Raw genomic sequence first — 24,020 nt, forward strand, 5'->3', positions numbered from 1 at the left:
GGGAAGGGAAGGGAGGGGAGAGCCTTCTTTCTCAACCTTAGTCATGGCAGTTTGGGATGCCTCTTTGTCCAGGAGAGCACAAACACAATCCAGATGCCCCTCACGGGCCGTGATGTGCAACGGCGTATGTCCAGAAGTTGTGGAGAGGTTAGCATCGGCGCCGCTCTCCAGGAGCAACTTCACCATGGCGCAGTGTCCGAGGCGGCTGGCACAGTGCAGGGGTGTCTGATCGTCCTGAAAGAAGAAAAGACACACCTTTTTCTCATCCTAGCTCGCTGCCTGGCCCTGCCTGAACGGCCTGCCTTTCCCACGCTGCCCCAAAGGAGGACGCGGAAACTGTCTCGCATGAGGAAGTCACTAGACAAGGACCGGGTTGGTTTCAATCCAAGGAGTTGTGGGGACACGGGGACAACTTTATGATGCATCTTTCGAGGCATCTCATGATTCCAGGGGGTTCCAAACTTGGCGACGTGGCTGGCTGAAGAATTCTGGAAGTTGAAATCCACAAGTTGACAGGTTGGGGAACCCCTACTCAAGCATTTACACAAGAATCTAGTCAACTGTCCCAAAGGTGCTTTTTTCAGGAGGCAACTGGACTGTCTTGTTTTTTCTTTTGAAGACGTTTTGCTTCTCCTCCAAGAAGTTCCTTCAGTTCTGACCGGATGGTGGGGAATGGAAGGATCTGTGCTCTTTGCAGACAGCTGGTCATTTGCATCCTTTTAGAGGGTTGTTGAGGCCACTTGGAGGTTTATCAGTGTCCTCAGGGTCACCTGATTATTGCTCCTGGTTCCTGTAGTCTGCCATTTTTCCTCTGGGAATCCATTCCTACTTCCACGCCATTCCAAGGGTTTTCCTCCCAAATTGTATAGCTAAAATTCTGTAGAGATTCTTCATCCTCCAGGTCATGGTTGACCCAAAGGTCCTTTTTCCAAGAGGCAACTGGACTTTCTTGTTTTTCTATTTGAAGACGTTTAGCTTCTCATCCAAGAAGCTTCTTCAGCTCTGACAGGATGGTGGGGAAGGGAAGGATTTATACTCCTTGCAGACAGCTGGTCATTTGCATCCTTTTAGAGGGTCGTTGAGGCCACTTGGAGGTTTATCTGTGTCCTCAGGGTCACCTGAGTAGTAGTTCTGGTTCCTGTAGTCTGCAATTTTTCCTCTGGGAATCCATTCCTACTCTCACACCAATCAAAGGGGGAATCAACTAAATCTAGCCAGCTAAATTTCAACACTAAATCAGTGCCCGATAAGGATCAACGGAATTCAAGACGGGTTGGACTTGAACTGTTTGTGACCATGTAACGATTCTAGGCAGATAACTCGTTTAACCCCGCCTCCCAGCTCTACCAGTTTTTTCTCCTACATGAAGCCACTAAGAAGGAAAAAGCCATCCATTCAATGTGACTTATTGATCCCAAAGTCAGACAGGTACCTACCTTAGCTGTGGCGTTGACCTTGGCTTTGTTCTGGAGAAGATACTTGGCTACCTCACTGTGCCCGGCCCGAGCAGCCATGTGGAGGGGTGTCTCTACTTTCTGTGCAAATAGAAGAAGGAAAAAAAAACCATTCCAGAGAACATTTGGAGCTGAGAAAAATTCCCCACAGCCTCCCTCAGAATCCAAAGATGGAGAAATTCAGATGACAGGGCTTGTCTGCTTTTTTTTTTTTTTTTTGAATAACACTTTCGTCTCCAAAGGCTGCACAGGGTCAGACTGGGAAGTCAAAGAAATAATATTTGGTCACACCTCAGTAGAGACCTTCAAATTTCTAGGTTCTACTATATCACATGACCTAACATGGACACCTAACATCAAAAACGTCATCAAAAAAAGCACAACAAAGAACGTTCTTTCTGCACCAACTCAGGAAGCTCAAACTGCCCAAGGAGCTGCTGATCCAGTTCTACAGAAGAATTATTGAGTCTATCATCTGCACCTCTATAACTGTCTGGTTTGGTTCTGCAACCCGACAGGACAGACACAGACTCCACAGAGGATAATTTGGACTGCAGAAAAAAAAATACTACCAACCTGCCTTCAATTGAGGACCTGTATAATGCAGGAGTCCAAAAAAGGGCTGGGAAAATATCTACAGATCCCTCACATCCCTGACATAAACTGTTTCAACTCCCTCCCTGAAAAACGACGCTATAGAGCCCTGCACACCAGAACAACTAGACACAAGGGCAGTTTTTTTTCCCCCAATGCCATCACTCTGCTAAACAAATAACTCCCTCAACACTGTCCAACTATTTACAAAGTCTGCATTACTATTACTGTTAATCTTCTCATCACTCCTTATCACCCATCCCCTCCCACTTGTGATTGTAGGACTGTAACTTTGTGGCTTGTATCCTTATGATTTATATTGACTGTTTCCTAGTATGATTTGATTGCTGATTGTACCCTATGACTATCATTAAGTGTTGTACCTTATGATTCTAGACTCTTGACGAATGTCTCTTTTCTTTTATGTGTACACTGAAAGCATTTGCATCAAGACAAATTCTTTGTGTGTCCAATCACACGTGGCCAATAAAGAATTCTATTCTGTTCTATTTCACAAATATTTAGAGGATGAAAAAAAAAAAGACATTTTGGTGCATTTCTGCCCTAAAACAGATCTTACTGATACCTTCCTCATTTTTCTCGTGGTTTTGACCCTTCTCAAGATGTTTTTTGGTTAGAGAATAACTGAGTTAGAAGGGACTTTGGAGGTCTTCTAGCCCAACCCCCTGTTCAAGCTGGAGACCTTCTACCATTCTGGACAAATGGCTGTCCAATCAAGCTGTTCCACTGATTAATGGTTTAATTAATTAGTGAATGAATTGACTAATTAAACTTTAAAACCAATGAAGTCAACCGATGACTTTAATTCCTTCATTGAATTGATTAAGCATGACATTGTAGCCCTTACCAAAACTAGATGGGATGAAACCCATGCCTGGAATGTACAGCTAGAGCAAAGATAAATTGCCTAAAAGGCTTTGCCCAGAAATTTAAAAAGTACTGGATCAAAATACAAAAAATGGTTATACAAAATTACACAGAGAATTGAAGCCGGAACTGTTTCTTTGGGGGATTATTAAAGGAAAGTATCCTAAAAAGATAAAATATTTGATTTTACACATAACTACAGCAGCGAGAATTGCACTCGCCCAATGCTGGAAAAGGGTCACTATACCAACAGATTGTTTAGTAATCCAAAAGATTTTATAGATTGCGCAGAAATGGATAAACTTACCTTAGAGTTAAAGGACAAGGAAGACTCAGAATATTACACAGTTTGGGAAAATTGGTATCAATGGATAGATAATAGGAATAAGAAATGTACAGATTAGAAGATATGGATATGGATATGAATAACTAGAAATGTATGGAAATGTATGTATATAACCAAGGTACTGTCAAAGAAGATTGAGATTTGTAAAAAGTTATTTCTAAATTTACTTGTATTTTAAAGTTTCAAATTTCAATAAAGGTTAATTTTAAAAAAAAAATTGTCCCAAAGAAATAGTGAATACTTTTTATCTTGTAACCGCTTTCTTTCTTTCTTCCCCCTTTCTTTTTCTTTCTTTTCTCAAAATTCTTTCCCTCTCTTCCTCTTCTCTCTTCTTTCTTTTTCTTTCTTTTGCTTATTTGTGTATGTATTGTGACTGGTTTTAATTGTAAAAATTAATAAACTATATTTATAAAAAAAAGAAAAGAAAAGAAATAGTGGATTGGTTAAGCCAGTAATTTTTTTTCTCACCACGTTGGAAACATTGGGAGATGCTCCCCGTTGGAGCAAGATCTTGACAATAGAAAGGTTCCCCATGAAGGAGGCCACGTGAAGAGGAGTGAGTCCCGACTGTCAAGAGAAAAATGAGAGAACATAGACGAATTCCACCTTCGGCATTTGTCTCCGTCCGTTTCTCCATACCGTAGTTAGAAACTGTCATTTACTTGAGGCCAGCTCTACAGAAATCAGTAGATTCCTGAACTCCGTTACCTCCGTCACTGCGTCGATGGAGGCCCCCGTCTTCAAAAGAAGCTCCATCACCCTGATGTGGTTCTTCTTGCAGGCTATGTGGAGTGGAGTGAAGCCGTTCTGCAGGGGAAAGGAGACCAACCAATAATGCAGGGCAGGTACCCGCCTGGCCTCACCTTGTTTCTATCAAGAGTATATTCATGAACTGGAATAGAGCATGTTTGTAACAAGGTCAGCCAGTGAACAGGCATAGCAACTTAAGTCAGCCAATGAGGACTGTTTGGAAACTGAAACTAGAAGTAGCCTAGGCATGGCTCTATATTAAGCTCTGCAGCTCTGAAGCTACATTAAGCTCTGAGTCTGTCTGTTGAAGATGAAACTGCTTCTTTCCTCTGCTGTGTGTCTTACTTGCCTGCTGAACTAAAGTGAAACTGAGCTCCTGAGTTTCTGTTCTGCTTTGAACCTGTAACATGTCTGCTTCTGTTTGAGTTTGGAGAAATGTTGGAGAAATCTACAACTGGTATTGTAAAATTTACTTTATATGTTTATAAAGAAGTTAAATGACGCCTCAGCCATCTGTGTTTACTTTTCTGGCGCTGAATTTACACCGCAATAATCTGAACAATTTCTCTGGCCTGTACTCACCAGGGCCCGCGCATTAGGCTTGGCTCCCTTCTCGAGCAGGATTTTGGCCACACGGTGGTGGCCACAGTGGGCAGCCACATGCAGCGGGGTCAAGTGGTCCAATGTGATGTCATCAATGTCGGCGTTATACTGCAGCAGAAGCCGCACACAGTCCAAGTGGTCACCTTGGGAGGCCATGTGGATGGGGGAGAGGCCATTCTAGAACAAGGATAGAAGGATGAGCATGGAATGGCCTCACTTAGGGAACAGGCAAGCGGGCAAACCAGCATCTGCATTTCCTGCGTCGGATGAGGACAGGACATCTTTCTCCTTCTGCCCTGGCCTCTTTTTACTAGAGGCATGATGGAGAGCATTTTCACAAACCGCATCCGTTTGGTTCGGTGGCAGCACCTCAGATAGAAAGTCACTACAGAGAGTGGTGGGGACAGTGGAGATTATAGGAAGTTTGATTCCCATTATTCTGGATGTTGCTTATAAGCACTCTGTACTTAGAGCTCGAAGCATTGTTAGAGACACACCCACACACCCACTTCATGGTCTTTTTCTGTTGCTCCTCTCTGGGAGGGGGTTTCAAAGTATTTCTAGCAGGACTACCAGATTCTGTAACAGCTTTGCACCCTTATACCATCTGTCTGGCAAATTCGCAAGATTCTTTTCTCTCGCATGTACATGTATATATCCAGACTAGACTGTGTTGTTTCTCTGTGTCACATAATAATATACGTGGGTATATGCATAATTATATAAGTATTTATTTATTTTGTCATGGCTATGTAGTGTATATTGGAGATGGTGATCTTTTGAGAGCTGTATGCAACGAAATTTCATTTTAATGTATGCCGGATTAGTGTACATCCAAAGGGACAATAAAGTTATTCTAAGTCTTCTTCTAAGTCTAAGGCAGCCAGGTAGATGCTATTACCTGGACAGGTAGACCATGCAAGAGGCAATGATGTTTCATTATTGGGATGGGATCTGGGCAGAAAAACCAGACAGCAAGAAAATATTATTATAAATATATTTTATAATATATTGTTAAATATATTATTTAATAAAAATATATAATTATTTTTTATGGGTTTGAACAATATTGAGTCTTGTCTTTATCAAATGGGATGGGCTTGTAATATTTCCTTCCTTCTTTTCTTCCTTCCTTCTTTCTTTCCTTTTCTTTCTTTCCCTCCTTCTTTCCCCCTTTCCTTAAAATCATAGAGCTGGAAGAGATCTATGAATATTTCTAGTCCAGTTCCTTGTCCAGGCCAGGAAACCTTCCTTCCTTCCTCTTTCTTTCTTTCTTTCTTTCTTTCTTTCTTTCTTTCTTTCTTTCTTTCTTTCTTTCTTTCTTTCTTTTTTCTTTTTTCTTTCTTTCTTTTTTCTTTTTTCTTTCTTTCTTTCCTCTTTCTTTCTTTCCTCTTTCTTTCTTTCTTTCTTTCTTTCTTTCTTTCTTTCTTTCTCTTTCTTTCTTTTTTTCTTTCTTTCTTTCTTTCCTGTTTCTTTCTTTCTATCTTTCTTTCTTTCTTTCTTTCCCTCCTTCTTTTCCCCTTTCCTTCAAATCATAGAGCTGGAAGAGACCTATGAATACTTCTAGTCCAATTCCTTGTCCAGGACAGGAGATTTTCCTTCCTTCCTTCCTTCCTTCCTTCCTTCCTTCCTTCCTTCCTTCCTTCCTTCCTTGTCTGTCTGTCTATCTATCTATCTATCTATCTATCTATCTATCTATCTATCTATCTATCTATCTATCTATCTATCTATCTTCTATCATCTATCCATCCATCCATCTATTCTCCAGGCTTCTCACCTTGGTCTTTGCTTGGATGGGTGCTCCGTGATCTAGCAAGATTTCAGCAATTCGCAGATGCCCGTTGCGGGCGGCACAGTGTAATGGGGTCAATTCATCCTGTGGAAACAGGAGCACTTTAAAAGGCGTGGCATGAATAAAATACCTATTTTATAGGCTTTATACCCTGCGATGCTGTTCTTAGCACAACAACTGAGCGCTGTTGGAAGCACCTAGCAATCTTGAGCGAACCCCAAAACAATTTAGCCGTGCCAGTTTTTTTCTCGCAGGGAAAGACCCCGAGAGAGCCCCGGAATGTCTAAAAAGGAGAGAAAACATTCTAGAAAAAAAGCCATTTTCCCATTGTTGCTGATTAAATTTAACATTTAACATGGTAGAATCTCCAGGTGACTAAAACTGGATGCAGTATTCTAGATGTGATCTTACTAAGGCTTTATAGAGTGGTATTAATACTTTACTTGATCTTGATTCTATCCCTCTGTTCGTGCAACTTAGGATCGTGTTGGCTTTTTTGGCCGCCGCCGCCAACTTAAGAGATTCTTAGAGATCTTGTGTGAATATACTGACACTTTTCTTTAGCTTCCCATCCCTGGCTTTGGTGAGAAACAAAGGGCCCCACGGAACCCAAGGCAACCTAACGAAAACTACGTTGTGTTGTTGCAACACAAGCTCTGCTCCTTTGGTCCCTGCAGGTAGCACCACAACGCACATACAAACAGCCTAAACTGCAGGTGTTCCTTTCCTCAGTTGTCCCTCTGGATCTCCCTTGCCAACATCCTTGCAAAGGGTGGGGCTGTTCTGCTTCTTGACAAGCTCTCTGTTCCATTCTCCTCCACGCAATCCATCCGGTTGGCTCCCTTACCTTGGTGCAAACCTCGATGTTTGCTCCCCGGTCAAGCAGCAGCCGCACCATTATGATGTTGCCGCGTCGAGAGGCGATGTGCAGTGGGGTGATGCCATTCTAGGGGGGCAGAGAAAGAGAGGGAAGAAATGAGGCGAGAACTCTGCCCGGAAACTGCAGGAGCCTGGGTGACCTGACGGCCAGAGTACATTTTGGGGTTGCATGTTTCTTTTTGGGCAACCCAACTTGGCACCTGAATCCGTTTTGGCTCTTAAAAAAAACAAAAAAACAATAAACTTGTCTCCTCCCTAAAATAAAACCTATTGTTTCCCATATAGCAGCAAAAGAAGTGATGTAGAGATCTGTGGTGGCGCAGTAGTTAGAATGCAGTTTTGCAGGCTAACTCTGCCCACTGCCAGGAACTCGATCCTGACCGGCTCAAGGTTGACTCAGCCTTCCTTCCTTCCGAGGTGGGTAAAATGAGGACCCAGATGGTTGGGGGGAAATAGGCTGACTCTGTAAACCGCTTAGAGAGGGGCTGTAAGGCACTGTGAAGCGGTATATAAGTCTAAGCGCTATTGCTATTGTTATTTACTCCTTCCCTGCTTGACGAAACCAAAATCTCCAAAAATCAACACAAGGTCTACGAACAGTAGCTCGCTCACTCTGATGTCTTATATCCGCTGCACTCCAAAGGAGGGAGGGAAACTGTTTTTCTGCACACAAGGACTTAGTTACTGATATTTTTTAAAAAGTTTTAAAAGTTTCAAAAAAGAGCTTCTCTCCCGGTGTTCTGTTCTGGACTTGGGTTTTTCCCACCCTACATGGGGATAAGACTCAAAGCATCTTTTACAATGCTGTTTTCCAACCTGTTGGGAAAACCCCAGCCTGGCAGGGAAGAGAGATCATACATGGAGTTCGTTTGAAGTCACTGTGGAATTACAAAAGGGCTAGAACTGACCCACTCTGTAAGTTCCTTGAAGCCTTAGCTAATTATTACCAAGGCTAGGTTGCCACACAGGGCAGATTCTTGTAGTATAGGCTCAACATAATAAAGTAGTTTGTTTGAGCTCTGAACTCAACAGAGTTGAGCCACTAGACTATAAATTGAGAGTAAACGCCACTCCTTACTAGCACTGATGATATTACTTAGTTTGATAATGAGGTCTGCAAAAAAAACCAACAACAAAAACCAAGCTCAGAGAGTACCAAGGATTCCTCATTTCAACCCTGAATTACAAATATTCTCCTGTATCAATAAAATAGTTAGCTTAACCTCTGTAGGTGTGGGTTGTTCGTGCCTAACACACCCCTTGGCAATTTGAAAGTGAGTGGACTTCAACTCCCAGAATTCTCAGCAAACGGCTCTGCTGGCTGTGGGAATTCTGGGAGTTGAAGTCCCTATACCTGGAAATTACCACGGTTAGGAAACTCAGTTCTACAACATCAGCACGGGCTCTGCACGTACCTGGGGGGTGAAGTTGACGCTTGCTCCACGGTTGAGTAGAAGCTGGGCCACGTTGAGATTCTCGTAATGTGCTGCGATGTGAAGAGGGGTGAAGCCAGTCTGTAGGAGAAGAAAGAAGGGGGAGCAATCAAACACCCCAGGATCTCAGCCAGTAAGAAATGGAGACCGAGTGGAGCAAGTGGCCAGTTTTTTAAGTTTCTGGGTGTTACCCTAAAAGAGGACCTGATCTGGGGTGCTCGCATTGCAGCCCTGGTCAAAAGGGCCCAGCAGAGATTAGACTACCTGAGACTTCTCAGGAAACAACAGTTGGATGAAAAACTGCTGATGACCTTCTACCGCTGCACCATAGAGAGTATTTTAACATACTGCACCTCTGTATGGTTTGCCAACTGCACAGTGGCAGCGCTCCAGAGGGTTAATGTCATTGCCCAGAGGATCACTGGTTGCCCTCTCCCCTCTTTGGAAGAGCTTTGTAGCTCCTGCTGCCTTAAGAAAGTTCAAAACATTCTCAAAGATCCATCTCATCCTGGGCACACACCTTTTTTTTTGAACTACTGGTGTCAGGCAATTTCTATTATGGCTGTAGTTACATGTTTCTCCTTTAGGGAAATATAATATTCTGCCTTTTTAAATATTTCCCAAAATACTTCCTTCTTCTAACAGGAGTTGGGTGCTAACTTTCTACAATTCCGTGCAAGCAGCAGATGCACACAGATAGCTCCATTTTCATGAGCGGCGAGGACTCATGCGTGAAAGTCCATGCCACTCGTGAAAATGGAGGTGTGCTCACACCTGCCTCTTGCATGGCCCGGCTGCAGCTCAAGGGTTGGGGACCCCCGTCTTACAAATGCCCATGAACGCTTCCTTCAGGGGTAGGATGCTACCGGTTCGGCCCGGTTCTACAGAACCGGTAGCTCCGAAAAGCAACCGACACTGAATCGGTTCGGTGCGACAACCTTCTAGTTGTCCGTTTGGCCCACCTGGGCTCTTGGCTGTCCTTTATTTCCTGTTTTTTCAACCTCAACTGCTTTGCGTGGCACAGCTGAGGTTGAAAAAGCAGGAAAGAAGAGGCTTTTCAAACACTGCGCACCCGCGCACAGCGCTCGTCAGTTGTCCGGGCGGCACAGCTGATGTTCTTTTGCAAATGCTGTACACACAGGCACAGCGTGCGTCAGGCGTGCGTGTGCACATCACGTGTGTGCACGCTCAGAACACACTCTCACCGAATTGGCAGTGACACTGGTTGAATCCCACCCCTGACTTCCTTCCACCTGAAAGTTTCTCAACTCCACAGACCAGCGGTGGGATTCAAAAAGTTTGACCACCCGTTTGGTGGGCATGGCTTGGCGGGTGCACTTGGCATGCGTACACACACTTTGTGTGCGCATGTGCACCAAATGCACAGTTTGCACAGGCGTAGAAAAAGGTTAAGCACTGAACACCCTATCTTGGCAGTGTCTTCTCTCTCCCTCCCTCCCTCTCCCTCTCTCTCTCCTTCTTTCCTTCCTTCTCTCTCCCTCACTGTCTCTCTCTCTCTCTCCAACTCGCCTCCTGCAAGCCTGCACTGTCCCGGTCGCTACAACAGCTGCCGCGGGGCACTCTTCTGTGCCACACAAAGCAGCTGAGGTTCAAAAGCCAGGAATAAAGGTGAATATGGGAGCCTGGGCAGGTGGGTGGCCCAACAGCAGAGAGGTGGAGAGGACGGGTTCACTCTCCGCTGCTCATTGCCGCTACCGGCTCTGTAGAACCAGGCCGAATCGGTAGAATACCACCATTGCCGCAGATTAAACAAACAGAACGGTAGTCAACTCATCCTTGGTTTAACCTGTGTAAGAGGAACAACAAACCCATGTTTCATTGGAATCACCTCCTCATTCAACAGGCTAAGGGGTCATTAAATCAAGGATTTTGTCCATTAAGGTAAGCTTTTACCTGCAAGGGAGGCCATTTGTGTTAATTACATAATTGAGGGGATTATGTAAACCGATTCAAAAGACGTACGTTCAGATTTCCTTTCTCCCCCACCCCAAATGATCCATTAAATTCAGATTCCACTATAAAACACCAGACTTTCTTTCGGCATTCTCTTAAAGGAAAGAAAAAAACTGTAAGGTGACTGAATGTACACAATAACACACCCCTCGGTCCAGACTAATGACACAGAATTGCTTTGTTTGCTTAACAGGCTCTGCCCACCCCAATAATCCACATTGATTTCATGCGATAAAATTTCACGTCAGCCCGTTCTCACAACAGGCCAAGCCCAGAGAAGAAACGATCTGATCACATTTCAGTCCAAGTTAGTGCACCACCTTTAACATGTTAACCTCACACTTGGCTCATCAGTCATTTTCCTGCTTTATAGACCAATTCAGCAGGTGAGCTAACTCTTCCGGATAGCATATAGCATGTATAGGCTAAACTATGAATATTTCTTATAAACTCCACTCCTCTGTTCTATTCTATTCTGTCATTCTATTCTAATTCTATTCTATTCTAATTCTATTCTATTCTAATTCTATTCTATCATTCTTTATTCTATTCTTTCTTTCTTTATTCTATTCTAATTCTATTTTATGATTCTCTATTCTATTCTACCATTCTATTCTATTCTATCATTTTCTATTCTGTTTTCTTTCTCTATTCTATTCTATTCTATTCTATTCTATTCTATTCTAATTTATTCCATTCCCTATTCTATTCTATTTATTCCATTCCGTATTCTATTCTATTTATTACATTCTCTGTTCTAATTCTATTCTATTTATTCCGTTCCCTATTCTATTCTATCCTATTCTATTCATTACATTCTCTGCTCTATTCTATTCCATTCTATTCCTTATTCTATTCTATCATTCTCTATTCTATTCTATTCTATTCTATTCTATTCTATTCTATTCTTTCATTCTCTATTCTATTCTATTCTATTCTATTCTATTCTTTCATTCTCTATTCTATTCTATTCTATTCTTTCATTCTCTATTCTATTCTATTCTATTCTTTCATTCTCTATTCTATTGTACTCTATTCTACTCTACTCTATGTTCTATTTTCTATGTTCTATTTTATCCTCTATTTATTCCATTCCATGTTAAGACTAACTGATAGAACATACTTTCCCCCCCCAAGTAGTCCCAACTAAAGCCTGCCCCCCACAAATGCCCAGGATCCTCCCCTTCCCATCCTGACCCATGGATCTCCCTAGGTACGGCCAGCTGACCTTGGAAAGGACATCGGCGTTGGGGTCGTTTTGCAAAAGCACGGCAGCTGTTCGCGTGTCATCGTTGCGGGCAGCTATGTGTAACGCCGGGAGGCGCACCTTCCCCTTCGTCCCGTAGTTAATCAGGTGGGCCACCACATTTTCGTGGCCCTGCTGGAGAGCCACTGCCAAGGGAGTAAAGCCATCCTGCCAGAGATTGAAGAAAGTAAGAAAACAGGCAGAGACCAACCGTTTTGACCAAGGCTTCCTGAGACGCTTAGTCCAAACAATTCTTGTTTTATTTCAACGCTGGGAATTATGTTCATTCCCAGCCCGTAAGGAGTCCCAAACAGTCCCTCAAGATAAGCACTCATCTTTCTCTCCTTTGAATTGCTGCCAACAACTAGCGTCCCAAATGAACTATAGAAAACCAACTGAAGTACAAAGTCCACACAGAGCTTCAAGGATTAATCTGAACAGAATGAACAACCTTGCTTCCTGCAAAGGTTTCTCTACCTTTGCACTTCCTTTATACCCTGGGGGAGGGGCAATCACCTCCTAGCCTTACTCCCTTTTGTCTGAGCTATTCTTGCCTTCTAGCAGCTCTGCGCACACGCGCACTGGGAACAGGCTCCCCTGGGTCCTCTGCCTCACTGCTGCCAGACTCCAAAGGCTCTGGAGGCAGCACCCCACTCCCAGATAGTCCTGGCCTCATCTCTGCATTGGATGCAGGACCCTCGTCCAAGTCCTCCCAAGACTCCTGGACTGGTCCCCATTCTTCCCCACTGTCTGATTCCACTGCCGTCTGCACGGGCTGCTGGCAAACCACAATACCAACCATTTCAAGAGACTCACTGATTTAACATCTATTTCCAGAAATCCCTAGAAGGCAAGAGGGATCATCCTGCGCCCCTCAGCCCTTATTTACAAAAAAAAAACAATTATGGCCAAAGCACCATAATTTTGGAGACAAAAATTTAGACACGTTATGCAAAGATAGGAATAGAGTGAGGGGAACTGTGTGTTTTCCTCACCCTTCATCTGTCTAGCTGATGTTTTCATTGGACAAAAACTTATAAGTAGAAAGATAGGAAGAATGATTTAAACCCAATATTTACTAATATGATTCTTGGGGCCAAAATACGGAAACAAGGATTAAAAATCTGAGCTGGAAGCCTTTGAGGATAAACCTACAGCCCCTTCTCGTATAGCGAACTCAGTTAGTGACTGTATTCTCAAATATGACGGTAATAAATGATAACCAAAAAAATTATAATCATTTTTTGGCCAATACACCCGACAACATAGTCTTCATTGTGAAAGTGATTAAGCTCTGGTCAGTTTCAGGCAGAGGCGCCAGCTGACGGGACAGTCCTAACCAACTAATTAAGGTCACAGAGCAATTAGTGCTTTTTAGAAGCTGCAGAGAAAAGCATCTCAGGAAGAGTTTAAGCTGTCTTTCTGCCCTGCAAGGTGGCCAAAGAAGGAAAAAGAAAAAAGTTAAGCACAGAACACCCTATCTTGGCAGTGTCTTTTCTATCTCTCCCCTCTCTCTCCCTTTCTTTCCCTCTTTCTCTCTCCCTCACTTTCTCTCTCTCTCTCTCACTCTCACTCATTCTTTCTCCCTCTCCCTCTCTCCCTTCCTCCCTCTTCTTCCCTCTCCCTCTCTCTCCTGCTCTCCCTCTCTCTCTCCCTTCCCTTCCCTCTCTTCCTCTCTCCCGTTCTCTCCCTCCTTCTCTCTCCTTCACTCTCCCTCTCACTCTCTTTCTTTCTCCTTCCATCCCTCCTTTTCCCCCCCTCTCTCTCCCTCTCTCTCCCTCTCCCTCTCTCCCACCCACTCTCTTTCTCTCTCATTTCACTTAATGGCCAGTTGTTGCAATGGAACCCGATCACTGAATAAGAAGAGGGTGCGTTAACTCTCCAAAATCTCCAGTTCTTTTCCTCCCCAGCATCGCCGTGTGACTTCCTATGGCCTCCAAGCAACACAGTGGCAGCCTCTTGCTGCGAAGAGCTGCCTTATTTTTAGGCTCCTTGCCATATTCCTTGGCGGCAAAGTAGGCACCTGACCCTGGGCTTGCCCGATTCCTTTTCCCACATCTGAAGTGCGTGTGTGTGTGTGTGTGTGAAAGAGCAGAGAAACACCGGGTAGTGTCAGAAAAAATTCCCCTGCTAATAATCAGCTTCTAGTAGCCACAAGGTAAACAACATATGGCAGAAAGAAACAAGAAGTGAGTGGGCTCGAATCGTGTATACATACACACACACACACACACACACACACACACACACACATATCGCATTCACGTTGGACAGCAATGGCATTCAAGGGAATTCTGTCAAGGTTGCTCATCCGAATTTGTTCTTTTCTCAAACTGCCAACTGTCTGTGAATTCTTTGTGGGAGATACTCACCTCTGTGGCTACGTTTTGGTTAGCACCATTTTCCAGCAAGAACTTGACAACTTCCAGGTGATTCTCTTGGGCGGCCATATACAGGGGCGTGAAGCCTTTCTGCAAAGAGAGAACCAGCTGTGGGACCTCAAACACCACACAAATAGCACAACCAACACAGATGAGGAGAGGCACTGAGAAATTGCAGGAACCAGGCCTGGCTAGTCTAGGGAAGAGAAGGACCAGGGGAGACAGGATAGCCGTCTTCCAATATTTGAGAGGCTGCCACAGAGAGCAGGAAGGGGGTCAAGCTGTTTTCCAAAGCCCTTGAAGGCCAGACAAGGAACAATGGATGGAAACTGAACACGGAGAGATTCAACTTGGAAATAAGGAGGAATTTTTGTGACAGTGAGATCAATCAACCCATGGAACAGAAGTTGCCTTCGGAAGTTGTGGGAGCTTCATCACTGGAGGCTTTCAAAGAAGAGACTGGACAATCATTGTCCAAGATGGAATAAGGTTGAGACAAGTTAGAATCATAGGATAACAGAGTTGGAAGGGATCTTTGAGATCTTCAAGTCTGACCCCTCCCACTCAAGCAGAAGGCCCTATGCCATTTTAGACAAATGGCTGTCCCATCTCTTTTTGGGGGTGGAGCGCCCACAACTTCTGAGGGCAAGCCATTCCATGGGTTGATTGTCCTAACTCTCAGGAAATTTCTCCTTAGCTGTAGGTTGCTTCTCTCCTTGGTTCCTTTCCATCCATTGTTTCTTGTCCGGCCTTCGGGTGCTTTGGAAAATAAGTTGACCCTACTCTTCTTCGTGTCATCCCCTCAAATATTGGAACACTGCTATCCTGACACCCCTGGTTCTTTTCATTAAACTAACACGCATTCCTGCAACTGTTGGAACCCCTTGTCTTTGTAGGAGCCCCTCAAATATGGGAATACTGCTATCATGTCTCCCCTAGTCCTTCTTTTCTCTAGACTAGATATAATAGACAATTGTTCAATTGTCTGCAATTGTTCTTCATATGTTTTAGCCTCTAGCCCAGGGGTGGGCAAACTACGGCCCGCGGGCCACATCCGGCCCGTTGGTCTGTCCGATGCGGCCCGCCCCTGAAAAAAAATCGCTGCCATTGGTCTGTCCAATCTGGCCCGCCCCTGAAAAAAAATCGCTCGTATTGCCCTGTGCCGCGTGGCCCCAAAGCTGCAAAACAGTGCGGAGCGATCTAGGGGTAGGAAAGAAAAGAAATTTGCAAAGGCCTCGGCTGGGAGTTCGAAATCACCTTCGAGTGCGACCTCTCCGAAGGTGAGTCCCCGCCGATCCCCCCTTTTTTTTCTGGGGCTTCCAGGCTTAAACTTTGCAAAGGCAAAGCTTGCAGGCTTTCAAAGAAGAGACTGGACAGGAGGAGCGGGAAGGGTTCCACCTGGCGGGCGGGGCGGGCTGCTTGGAGCCACCTAAAGCTAGGCCGCTGCTGGTGGAGCCTTGCCCTGCCTTGGTGCCCCGTTTCCTGGCTCGGCGGTCCTGCTCGGGCGGCACTTTAAAAGCCTGCTCCCAGCACCCGAGCAACTTCCCAGCAACTTTCCGCTTCGTTTTAACTCGCGGGCGCTGCGCCTGGCCCCGAGCCGCACGACGGAGAGGAAGCCCGGCGGGCAGGCGGGCTGCTTGGAGGAGGCGACCGGCGGCGCTCCGGGCTTCCCTCCGCCATGTGGCTCGGGCGAGGCGCGCGCTCGGGAGTTAAAACGAAGCCGAAAGTTGCTGGGAAGTTGCTCAGTTTTCCGGGCTTCCAGGGCTTTGCAAAGGCAAAGTTTGCAGGCTGGAGCGTCTTCCCGCCAAGGAGCGGGAAGGGTTCCGCCCGGTGGGCGGGGTGGGCTGCTTGGAGCGGGCTGCTGTGCGGCTCGGGCGGCGCGAGCGCCAGCGCGAGTTAAAAGAAGTCGAAAGTTGCTGGGAAGTTGCTCGGATTTCCGGGCTTCCAGGCTTAAACTTTGCTCGGCGGCACTTTAAAGCCTGCTCCCAGCACCCGAGCAACTTCCCAGCAACTTTCGGCTTCCTTTTAACTCGCGGGCGCTTGCGCCTGGCCCCGAGCCACGCGGAGAGGGAAGCCCGGCGGGCGGGTGGGCGGACTGCTTGGAGGAGGCTCCGGGCTTCCCCTCCGCCAGGCACAAGCGCCTGCGAGTTAAAAGGAAGCCAAAGTTGCTGGGAAGTTGCTTGGGTTTCCGGGACTTCCAGGCTTAAACTTTGCAAAGGCAAAGTTTCCAGGCTGGAGCGTCTTCCCGCCGAGGAGCAGGAAGGGTTCCACCCGGCGGGCGGGCGGGCTGCTTAAACTTTGCTCGGGCGGCACTTTAAAAGCCTGCTCCCAGCACCCGAGCAACTTCCCAGCAACTTTCGGCTTCCTTTTAACTCGCGGGCACTCGCGCCTGGCCCCGAGCCGCGCGGCAGAGGGAAGCCCGGCGGGCGGGCTGCTTGGAGGAGGCGACCCGGCGGTGCTCCGGCAGCAGCAACAGGCAGTTTCGCCCGGCTCCGCTCAGGTGTCTGGCTGGGGCTGTCAGGAGTTGCTACCGCCGGCGCAGCTCCATGCGGCTCCAGTCCCACATTGCCTTGGGAAGGAAAAGGCAAAACCAGGAGCCGCTGAGCCTGAGCCTCTGGTGCCGCTGCTCCCGTTGCAAAGCACCACCGTGGCTCTTTCTTTTTGCCTTTCCCTTCCCGAGGCAACGCGGGACTGGAGCCGCGCGGAGCCACGCCGGTGGTAGCAACTCCTGACTCAGGGGGCCTCCGAGGGGAGGGGAAGGAGGAGAAGAGGGGGGGAAGGGGGGGGCGATTCCCAAAAAATCTTGTGCTGACCCGGCCCGTCTGTCAAATTTTAAAAGTCAATGCGGCCCCCGAGCCAAAAAGTTTGCCCACCCCTGCTCTAGCCCCATAATTGTTCCTGTTGCTTGGACTAGAAGAACTCCAAGGTCTCTTCCAATCCTATGAGTCTATGTTAGAAGGCCTGAATAGGACTGGAGAAAAGTTTTAGTAGTCCCAAAGGTGCTTTTTCAAAAGACAATTAAACTTTCTTGTTTTTTCTTTGAAGACATTTTGCTTTTCTTCCAAGAAGCTTCTTCAGCTCTGACTGGATGGTGGGGAACGGAAGGATTTATATTCCTTGCAGACATCTGGTCATTTGCATTCTTTCAGAGGGTCATTGAGGCCACTTGGAGGTTTATCTGTGTCCTCAGGGTCACCTGAGTAGTGCCAATGTTGCTGTAGTCTGCAATTTTTCCTCTGGGAATCCATTCCTACTCCCACACCATTCAAACTACAGGAACCAGGGTCACAGATAAACCTCCAAGTTGCCTCGACGACCCTCTAAAAGGATGCAAATGACCAGATGTCTGCAAGGAATATGAATCCTTCCCTTCCCCACCATCCAGTCAGAGCCGAGGAAGCTTCTTGGATGAGAAGCAGATAACAGATAATCAGAGTTGGAAGGGACCTTGTAGGTCATCTAGTCCAACCCCCTGCCCAAGCAGGAAACCCTACACCATTTCTGACAGATGGGAGTCCAATCTCTTCTTGAAAGTCTCCAGGGATGGCGCTCCCACAAACATCTTCAAAAGAAAACAAAAACAAAAAGTCCAGTTGCCTCCTGAACAAAAGCCCCTTGGCCTGGATGATGGAGAATCTCTACAATGTTTTGGTAGGTTTATTTAGCTTTCCCTTCAATTGGCCATCACTGCAGAAATTTTAAAATTTAAACAGGGCTTCTGGTAAAACATCCCACACATTTCAATCTCCGCTCTGATCCCGCAGAGCCAGGAAGGAGGGAGGGGACTCAAAGGAAAGGAACTCCAGAAGCTCTAAATGCAAAAAAAAAAAAAAAAAAAAACAACCCAGCAACAATAAAAACAAGAGTTCTATCAGATGATGAAATCAGGTGCCTGGAATCACTGTTTACTCATCCGCTTAGCAACAAATATATATATATATAGATAGATAGATAGATAGATAGATAGATAGATAGATAGATAGATAGATAGATAGATAGATAGATAGATATAGATATAGATATAGATATAGATATAGATATAGATATAGATATAGATATAGATATAGATATAGATATAGATTAGATATAGATATATAGATATATATTATCACCAGCTTATGCAGAGGTGGTATGTGTTTGTTTTAAGAGCTGGAAATCGAGAGGGGAATTTCATGCTTTTTGTTGTTGTTGTTGTTTTGCAGCCAAATTGCAAAAACCCTCTTGCACTCCTTTTTTGGGAAGATGAGTCACAAGTGTGACTCGCAACCAGGATGGGAAAGATTGCTGGGAGGAGGGTAGGAGGGGGAGGACATTCGCTTGCTGATCTCGGCCAGAACGACCAACATCCAACTGCCTCTCAAAAGAGAGAGCGCCAGTTTCTGGCTGCCACCCCGAGCCTGTCGTTCTGCATTTTTCCCCCCCACCAGCTCTCTCTCCCAGCCACCTCCTTTTCGTTCCCTCTCCCCAATTATTTTATCTGACCTTCGGATAGCAACTTATATAACCCCCAAAAATGCAGGAGCCCAGACAGGGTTTTTGTGTGCTCAGGCTGTGCGGCCTGGGAACCAGCAGGGGGTGCTGAGGAACATTCTCCATCCTGATGCTGCTGCTGCTGCTGCCGGCCCAACAGATTGGCTGATTTTTCTCCCCTTGTCCATCTAAGAGACACGCGGAGAGCTTTTTTTGACAGTTGTCTCCAGCTCTTCTGGTTGGCTGGTTGGCAGAAAGCAAGCGAAGTTGGCAAGGTTGGCAGAGAACAGCCGGCGCTCCTCAAAAGCTCAACGAGATCCAAGGAAGATGCTGGTCAGAGGCATCTTCCAGATCCAGTGAGAATAGAAACTCCGAGCAAAAGAGCAGGTCAAGTAAAAGGCAAAGGTTCCCCTCACACATCCGGGCTAATCATTTCCAGCTCTAGGGGGCGCTGCTCATCTCCGTTACAAAGCCGAAGAGCCAGCGCTGTCCGAAGACGTCTCCGTAGTCATGTGGCTGTCAGGACTACACACCTTCGAATGCGCACAGAACGCTGTTCCCTTCCCACCAAAGGGGTCCCTATTTTTCTACTTGCATTTTTTTTAATGTGCTTTCGAACTGCTAGGTTGGCAGAAGCTGGGACAAGGAACGGGAGCTCACTCGGTTACGCGACGCTGGGGATTCGAACCGCCGGACTGCCAACCTTTCTGATTGACAAGCTCAGCGTCTTAAACCACTGAGCCACTTGCAAAACTAAACCTACTCAGAGATTTACGTCAGGGTGTGCAAGCTATCCGTCCTTTCGGTCCATGGAAGATACTGCAGGGAGTCGTCGATCTTACGCCCACTCGTTTAGTGACTATTCCAAGTTACAAGGGGCACTGAAAAAACAGGGACTTGGGACCTGTTTTCACGCAGCACCCTTGGGGTCACAGGATCCAAATTTGGACACTTGACCTTCGTAAGACCACACCTGGAGTACTGCATCCAGTTTTGGTCACCACACTATAAAAAAGACGTTGAGACTCTAGAAAGAGTGCAGAGAAGAGCAACCAGGATGATGAGGGGACTGGAGGCTCAAACATAGGATGAACAGTTGCAGGAACTAGGCCTGGCTAGTCTAGTAAAGAGAAGGACCAGGGGAGACAGGAGAGCATCTTCCAACATTTGAGGGCTGCCACAGAGAGGAGGAAGGGGGTCAGGCTATTCTCCAAAGCACGTTCGAAGGCCAGACAAGGAATAATGGATGGAAACTGAACAAGGAGAGAGATTCAATCTGGAAATAAGGAGGAATTTTCTGACAGGGAGAACAATCAACCCATGGAACAGAAGTTGCCTTTGGAAGTTGTGGGAGCTTCATCCCTGGAGGCTTTCAAGAAGACACTGAACTGCCATCTGTCAGAAATGGCGTAGGATTTCCTGCTTGGGCGGAGGGTTGGACTAGATGGCCTACAAGGTCCCTTCCAACCGTATATCTGTATACCTGGGATCTGGGTGTGGCCAGTGTAATGGGGATAGCTAATTCATGGTTTGGTGTTCTTGTGAAGACAAGCCTTCGAACTCACTGCTTTATCTGATTGTCCTTCGTCTCTGCAAATGTAGGTGTTGGCTGGTCATCATCTCTTTACTTCCTTTAACTGCCCTTCTCCGTGGTGGCACCACAACTTTCCAAAAGGTATCTGAGGAGGCTCACCTGACAGTGTCTGCTTGTTGGGGATCCTTACCTGTGATTGTGCATTGACATTTGCCCCAAAGTTCACCAGCTCCCGCACGACATCATCTTGCCCGGCCAAAGCAGCAATATGTAAAGCCGTGTTCCCTTTCTGGGGTAAAAAAAAAAAGCAAGGAAGGAAGGTAAATATATATATAGATATATAATCCAGCCTAGAAGAGAACCTTTAAAAAAAAAAAAGCAAAAAATAGCAATGAATCTGATGAATCAAGAACAGTGACTGTAATTTGGTACTGAAAAGTTCGTTCTCACAACTCTGTGTTTAGCCTAGATTGGCATGTTGTTGCATGAATTCAGCTCTTGAATGTAACTACAATTATGAGTAATCGTACCCTAGTTTCATCAACATCACTTCCTTCAAAGAGTTTTGGAGATTATTTTTTTTTAGAGAAACTCCTGGGAAAGACCTATAGCCAGTTTGGACACCTCCAAGATGATTGATTGATTGATTGATTCAATTTCTATAGTCCCCCATCTCAAACCTATTGACTCTGGGCAGTGAACATCACCACAATATCCCACAGTAACTGCAATTCTGCAAACTTTGAGAAGTAGTGTGAAGCCCAGACTAATATGCATTTATTAAAAGTCAAGAGGATAGTAAATAATATGGTGTGTTGTTGTTGTTTTTGCCCAGCCACAATCATAATAGAATCACTATTTTCCTTTATGGCGAGGACATTGTGCTAATTTGTTTGAGAATGTTCAGAGGTGAAGGCATATTCTGTTTTCTTCCCAGAGTGATAAACGAGTTAAAATAAATAAATGAATTAAAATGTAACGTTGTCACTTGTATCCTTACGATTTATATGGACTGCTTCCTAGTATGATTTGATGGCTTATTGTACCCTATGACTATAATTAATTGTTGTACCTGATGATTCTTGACTCTTGACGAATGTATTTTTTTTTTTATGGACACACTGAGAGCATTTGCACCAAGGGAAATTCCTTGTGTGTCCAATCACACTTGGCCAATAAAGAATTCTACTCCTGTTCTGTTCTGTTCTACTCTACTTTACTCCTATTCTATTCTATTCTATTCTATTCTATTCTATTCTTATTCTTATTCTTATTCTATTTTCCTATTCTATTCTTCTATTCTAGTCTATCCTATTCTATATTCCTATTCTATTCTATCCTATTCTATCCTATCCTATTCTATTCTATTCTATTCTATATTCCTCTTCTCTTCTCTTCTCTTCTCTTCTCTTCTCTTCTCTTCTCTTCTCTTCTCTTCTCTTCTATTCTATCTATTCTATTCTACTCTTATTGTACTCTATGACTATTATTAAGCGTTGTACCTAATGATTCTTGACTCTTGATGAATGTAACTTTTCTTTTATGGACACTGAGAGCATTTGCACCAAGACAAATTCCTTGTGTGTCCAATCAAACTTGACCAATAAAGAATTCTATTCTATTCTAATACCTGCCTTGAATTCCCCTGCCAGCATGATCACTGAGGAGAATTCTAGCAGTTTGGTTTTGGAACAAACTCTTTGCATTGAAATATTCCTAATCAATCCAAGCCAATGAATCTTTGTCCCTCCTCCTCTGGAGCTCTTACCTTGGTTGTTGTTTCCAGCACAATTTCTTTGTGCAATAGCTCAGCCACCATTTTTACATGCCCCTCCTTAGAGGCCAGATGTAAGGCATTCAACCCATTCTGGAAAAAGAAGAAAGGGTGTTAAACTATGGCTGATGTGTTAGCTCACGGTGCAATGCAACAGATTCAGCCCAGACAGGGATAAACGGGTTTGTGAGGTGGGGAGGGGGTTGAAGGAAAAACAAAACAAAACAAAAAACAAAAAATCACAGTGGTTGCATTTAACACAGCACGCTAGACTGAGTTATTGGATTAAACTATTTTCTGAAATCATGCAATACACTAAAACCGTAAACTAACTAAACAGGCTGGGTTTGCACAAAACACTGATGTCGTATTGCAACACAGAACCGTCACACTCACACAAAGCCAAGGTTAAAACTAAGCTTAGCTTACTGTACACATGCAGCTGCTAAGTCTGGGTAAACCTGTTGTGCAAACACAGCCTGTGTGTGAGACAAGAAAGAGAAAGAGAGAAAGGCCACATTCACACAACATGCTAAATTGGGACAACGTTGTAACTCCTGTTTGGGAGAAGTAGCATGTTTATCAACCCAAAGTTATTTCATTCTTGTATTCTGTCCGTTGGGCAAACCCAGGAGCATTGATCATTTCAGTCCCCAAATTAGCAGGGAGCAGAGGGAGAATTTTTTTAAAAAAAATGTGCTACTATATTCCTGCAATGCGCACGAACGTCCCACTGTCACGTATTTTGCAAGAGTTACATTTTGCATTTTCAACAGCGGCACTGGCAAAAGTGGGGGTGTCTAAAAAAAAAAATCCAGATTGGGGGAGGGGGTCACAAGTGACACATAAGCCCTGGTCCATTTTTATATCCTTTGGGTCACATCATACACATGCACTAAACATTCACAGACTTACACCAAGAAAAATCGCAGTCAACCTCCCACCCATCCGTGCACGGGTTAACTTCTCCTCGTGCCGAAAGAACCGTAAACCTGAATACTTTTCAATTACTTGACCACACCTAGAGCACTGCATCCAGTTTTGGTCACCATACTATAAAAAAAGATGTTGAGACTCTAGAAAAAGTGCAGAGAAGAGCAACCAGGATGAGGAGGGGACTGGAGGCTGAAACATACAATGAATGGTTGCAGGAACTGGGCCTGGCGAGTCTAGGGACGAGAAGGACCAGGGGAAACAGGAGAGCATCTTCCAATATTGGAGGGGCTGCCACAGAGAGGAGGAGGAGGAGGAGGAATAGGAGGAGGAGGAGGAGGAGAAGGAGGAGGAGGGTCAAGCTATTTTCCAAAGCCCCCAAAGGCCAGACATGGAACAATGGATGGAAACTGATCAAGGAGAGAGTCAACCTGGAAATAAGGAGGAATTTTCTGGCAGTTAGAACAATCCACCAACGGAACAGAAGTTGCCTTCGGAAGTTGTGGGAGCTTCATTACTGGAGGCTTTCAAGAAGAGACTGGACTGTCAGAAACGGTGTGGGGTCTCCTGCTTGGGTGGGAGTTGGACTAGATGACCTACAAGATCCCTTCCAACTCTGTCCATCTGTTACTTAGGCCAACCCAACCTACTTGTGGTATTTCTGCTAAGTCTGACTCGCCTTGTCATGGTCTTCTCAACTTGATGTCTTCTAGGAGAGTGGGGAGACATAACTAGAGAACACCTGGTTGGGGAAGTCCTCTAAGCCCAGTGGGGGAAGTCTCCAAAGTTGACATCTTTAAGACTTTGTGGACTTCAACCATGCTAGCTGGGGAATTCTGGGAACCGAAGTCCACCATGCTGCCATATTTGGAGACCCCTGCTCTAGCCCAACCATCCATCTTGATAATGTACCCCACCTTCAAAGGTTGGTATTTTCCATCTGCCTTGCTTTTCTTCCACTTCTGAAGA

At 45.3% G+C, this 24,020-nt stretch overlaps 1 protein-coding gene across 7 annotated transcripts in view; it reads right to left on the reverse strand.

Moving 5' to 3' along the window:
* The window catches only part of ANK1 (ankyrin 1), a 167,780-nt gene that overhangs the window by 61,862 nt on the left and 81,898 nt on the right, over positions 1-24,020 (reverse strand). For all 7 annotated transcript variants that reach the window (XR_015750336.1, XM_087969895.1, XM_087969893.1 and 4 more), the window contains exons 3-14: positions 22,113-22,211; positions 20,535-20,633; positions 14,332-14,430; positions 11,942-12,127; positions 8,722-8,820; positions 7,275-7,373; positions 6,413-6,511; positions 4,615-4,812; positions 3,991-4,089; positions 3,751-3,849; positions 1,437-1,535; positions 37-234 (exon numbers count right to left, since the gene is read on the reverse strand). Coding sequence is in view for 6 of the 7 variants with exons in the window: in XM_087969895.1 (XP_087826021.1) it covers positions 37-234; positions 1,437-1,535; positions 3,751-3,849; positions 3,991-4,089; positions 4,615-4,812; positions 6,413-6,511; positions 7,275-7,373; positions 8,722-8,820; positions 11,942-12,127; positions 14,332-14,430; positions 20,535-20,633; positions 22,113-22,211 (1,473 nt within the window). In the remaining variant the exon portion in view is untranslated. The remainder of the gene's footprint in view (positions 1-36; positions 235-1,436; positions 1,536-3,750; positions 3,850-3,990; positions 4,090-4,614; positions 4,813-6,412; positions 6,512-7,274; positions 7,374-8,721; positions 8,821-11,941; positions 12,128-14,331; positions 14,431-20,534; positions 20,634-22,112; positions 22,212-24,020) is intronic.

This window comes from Notechis scutatus, chromosome 7 (genome assembly GCF_049901735.1).
Source record: "Notechis scutatus isolate UNSWTSFEM ecotype Mainland chromosome 7, rNotScu1.2, whole genome shotgun sequence".
NCBI lineage: Eukaryota > Metazoa > Chordata > Lepidosauria > Squamata > Elapidae > Notechis > Notechis scutatus.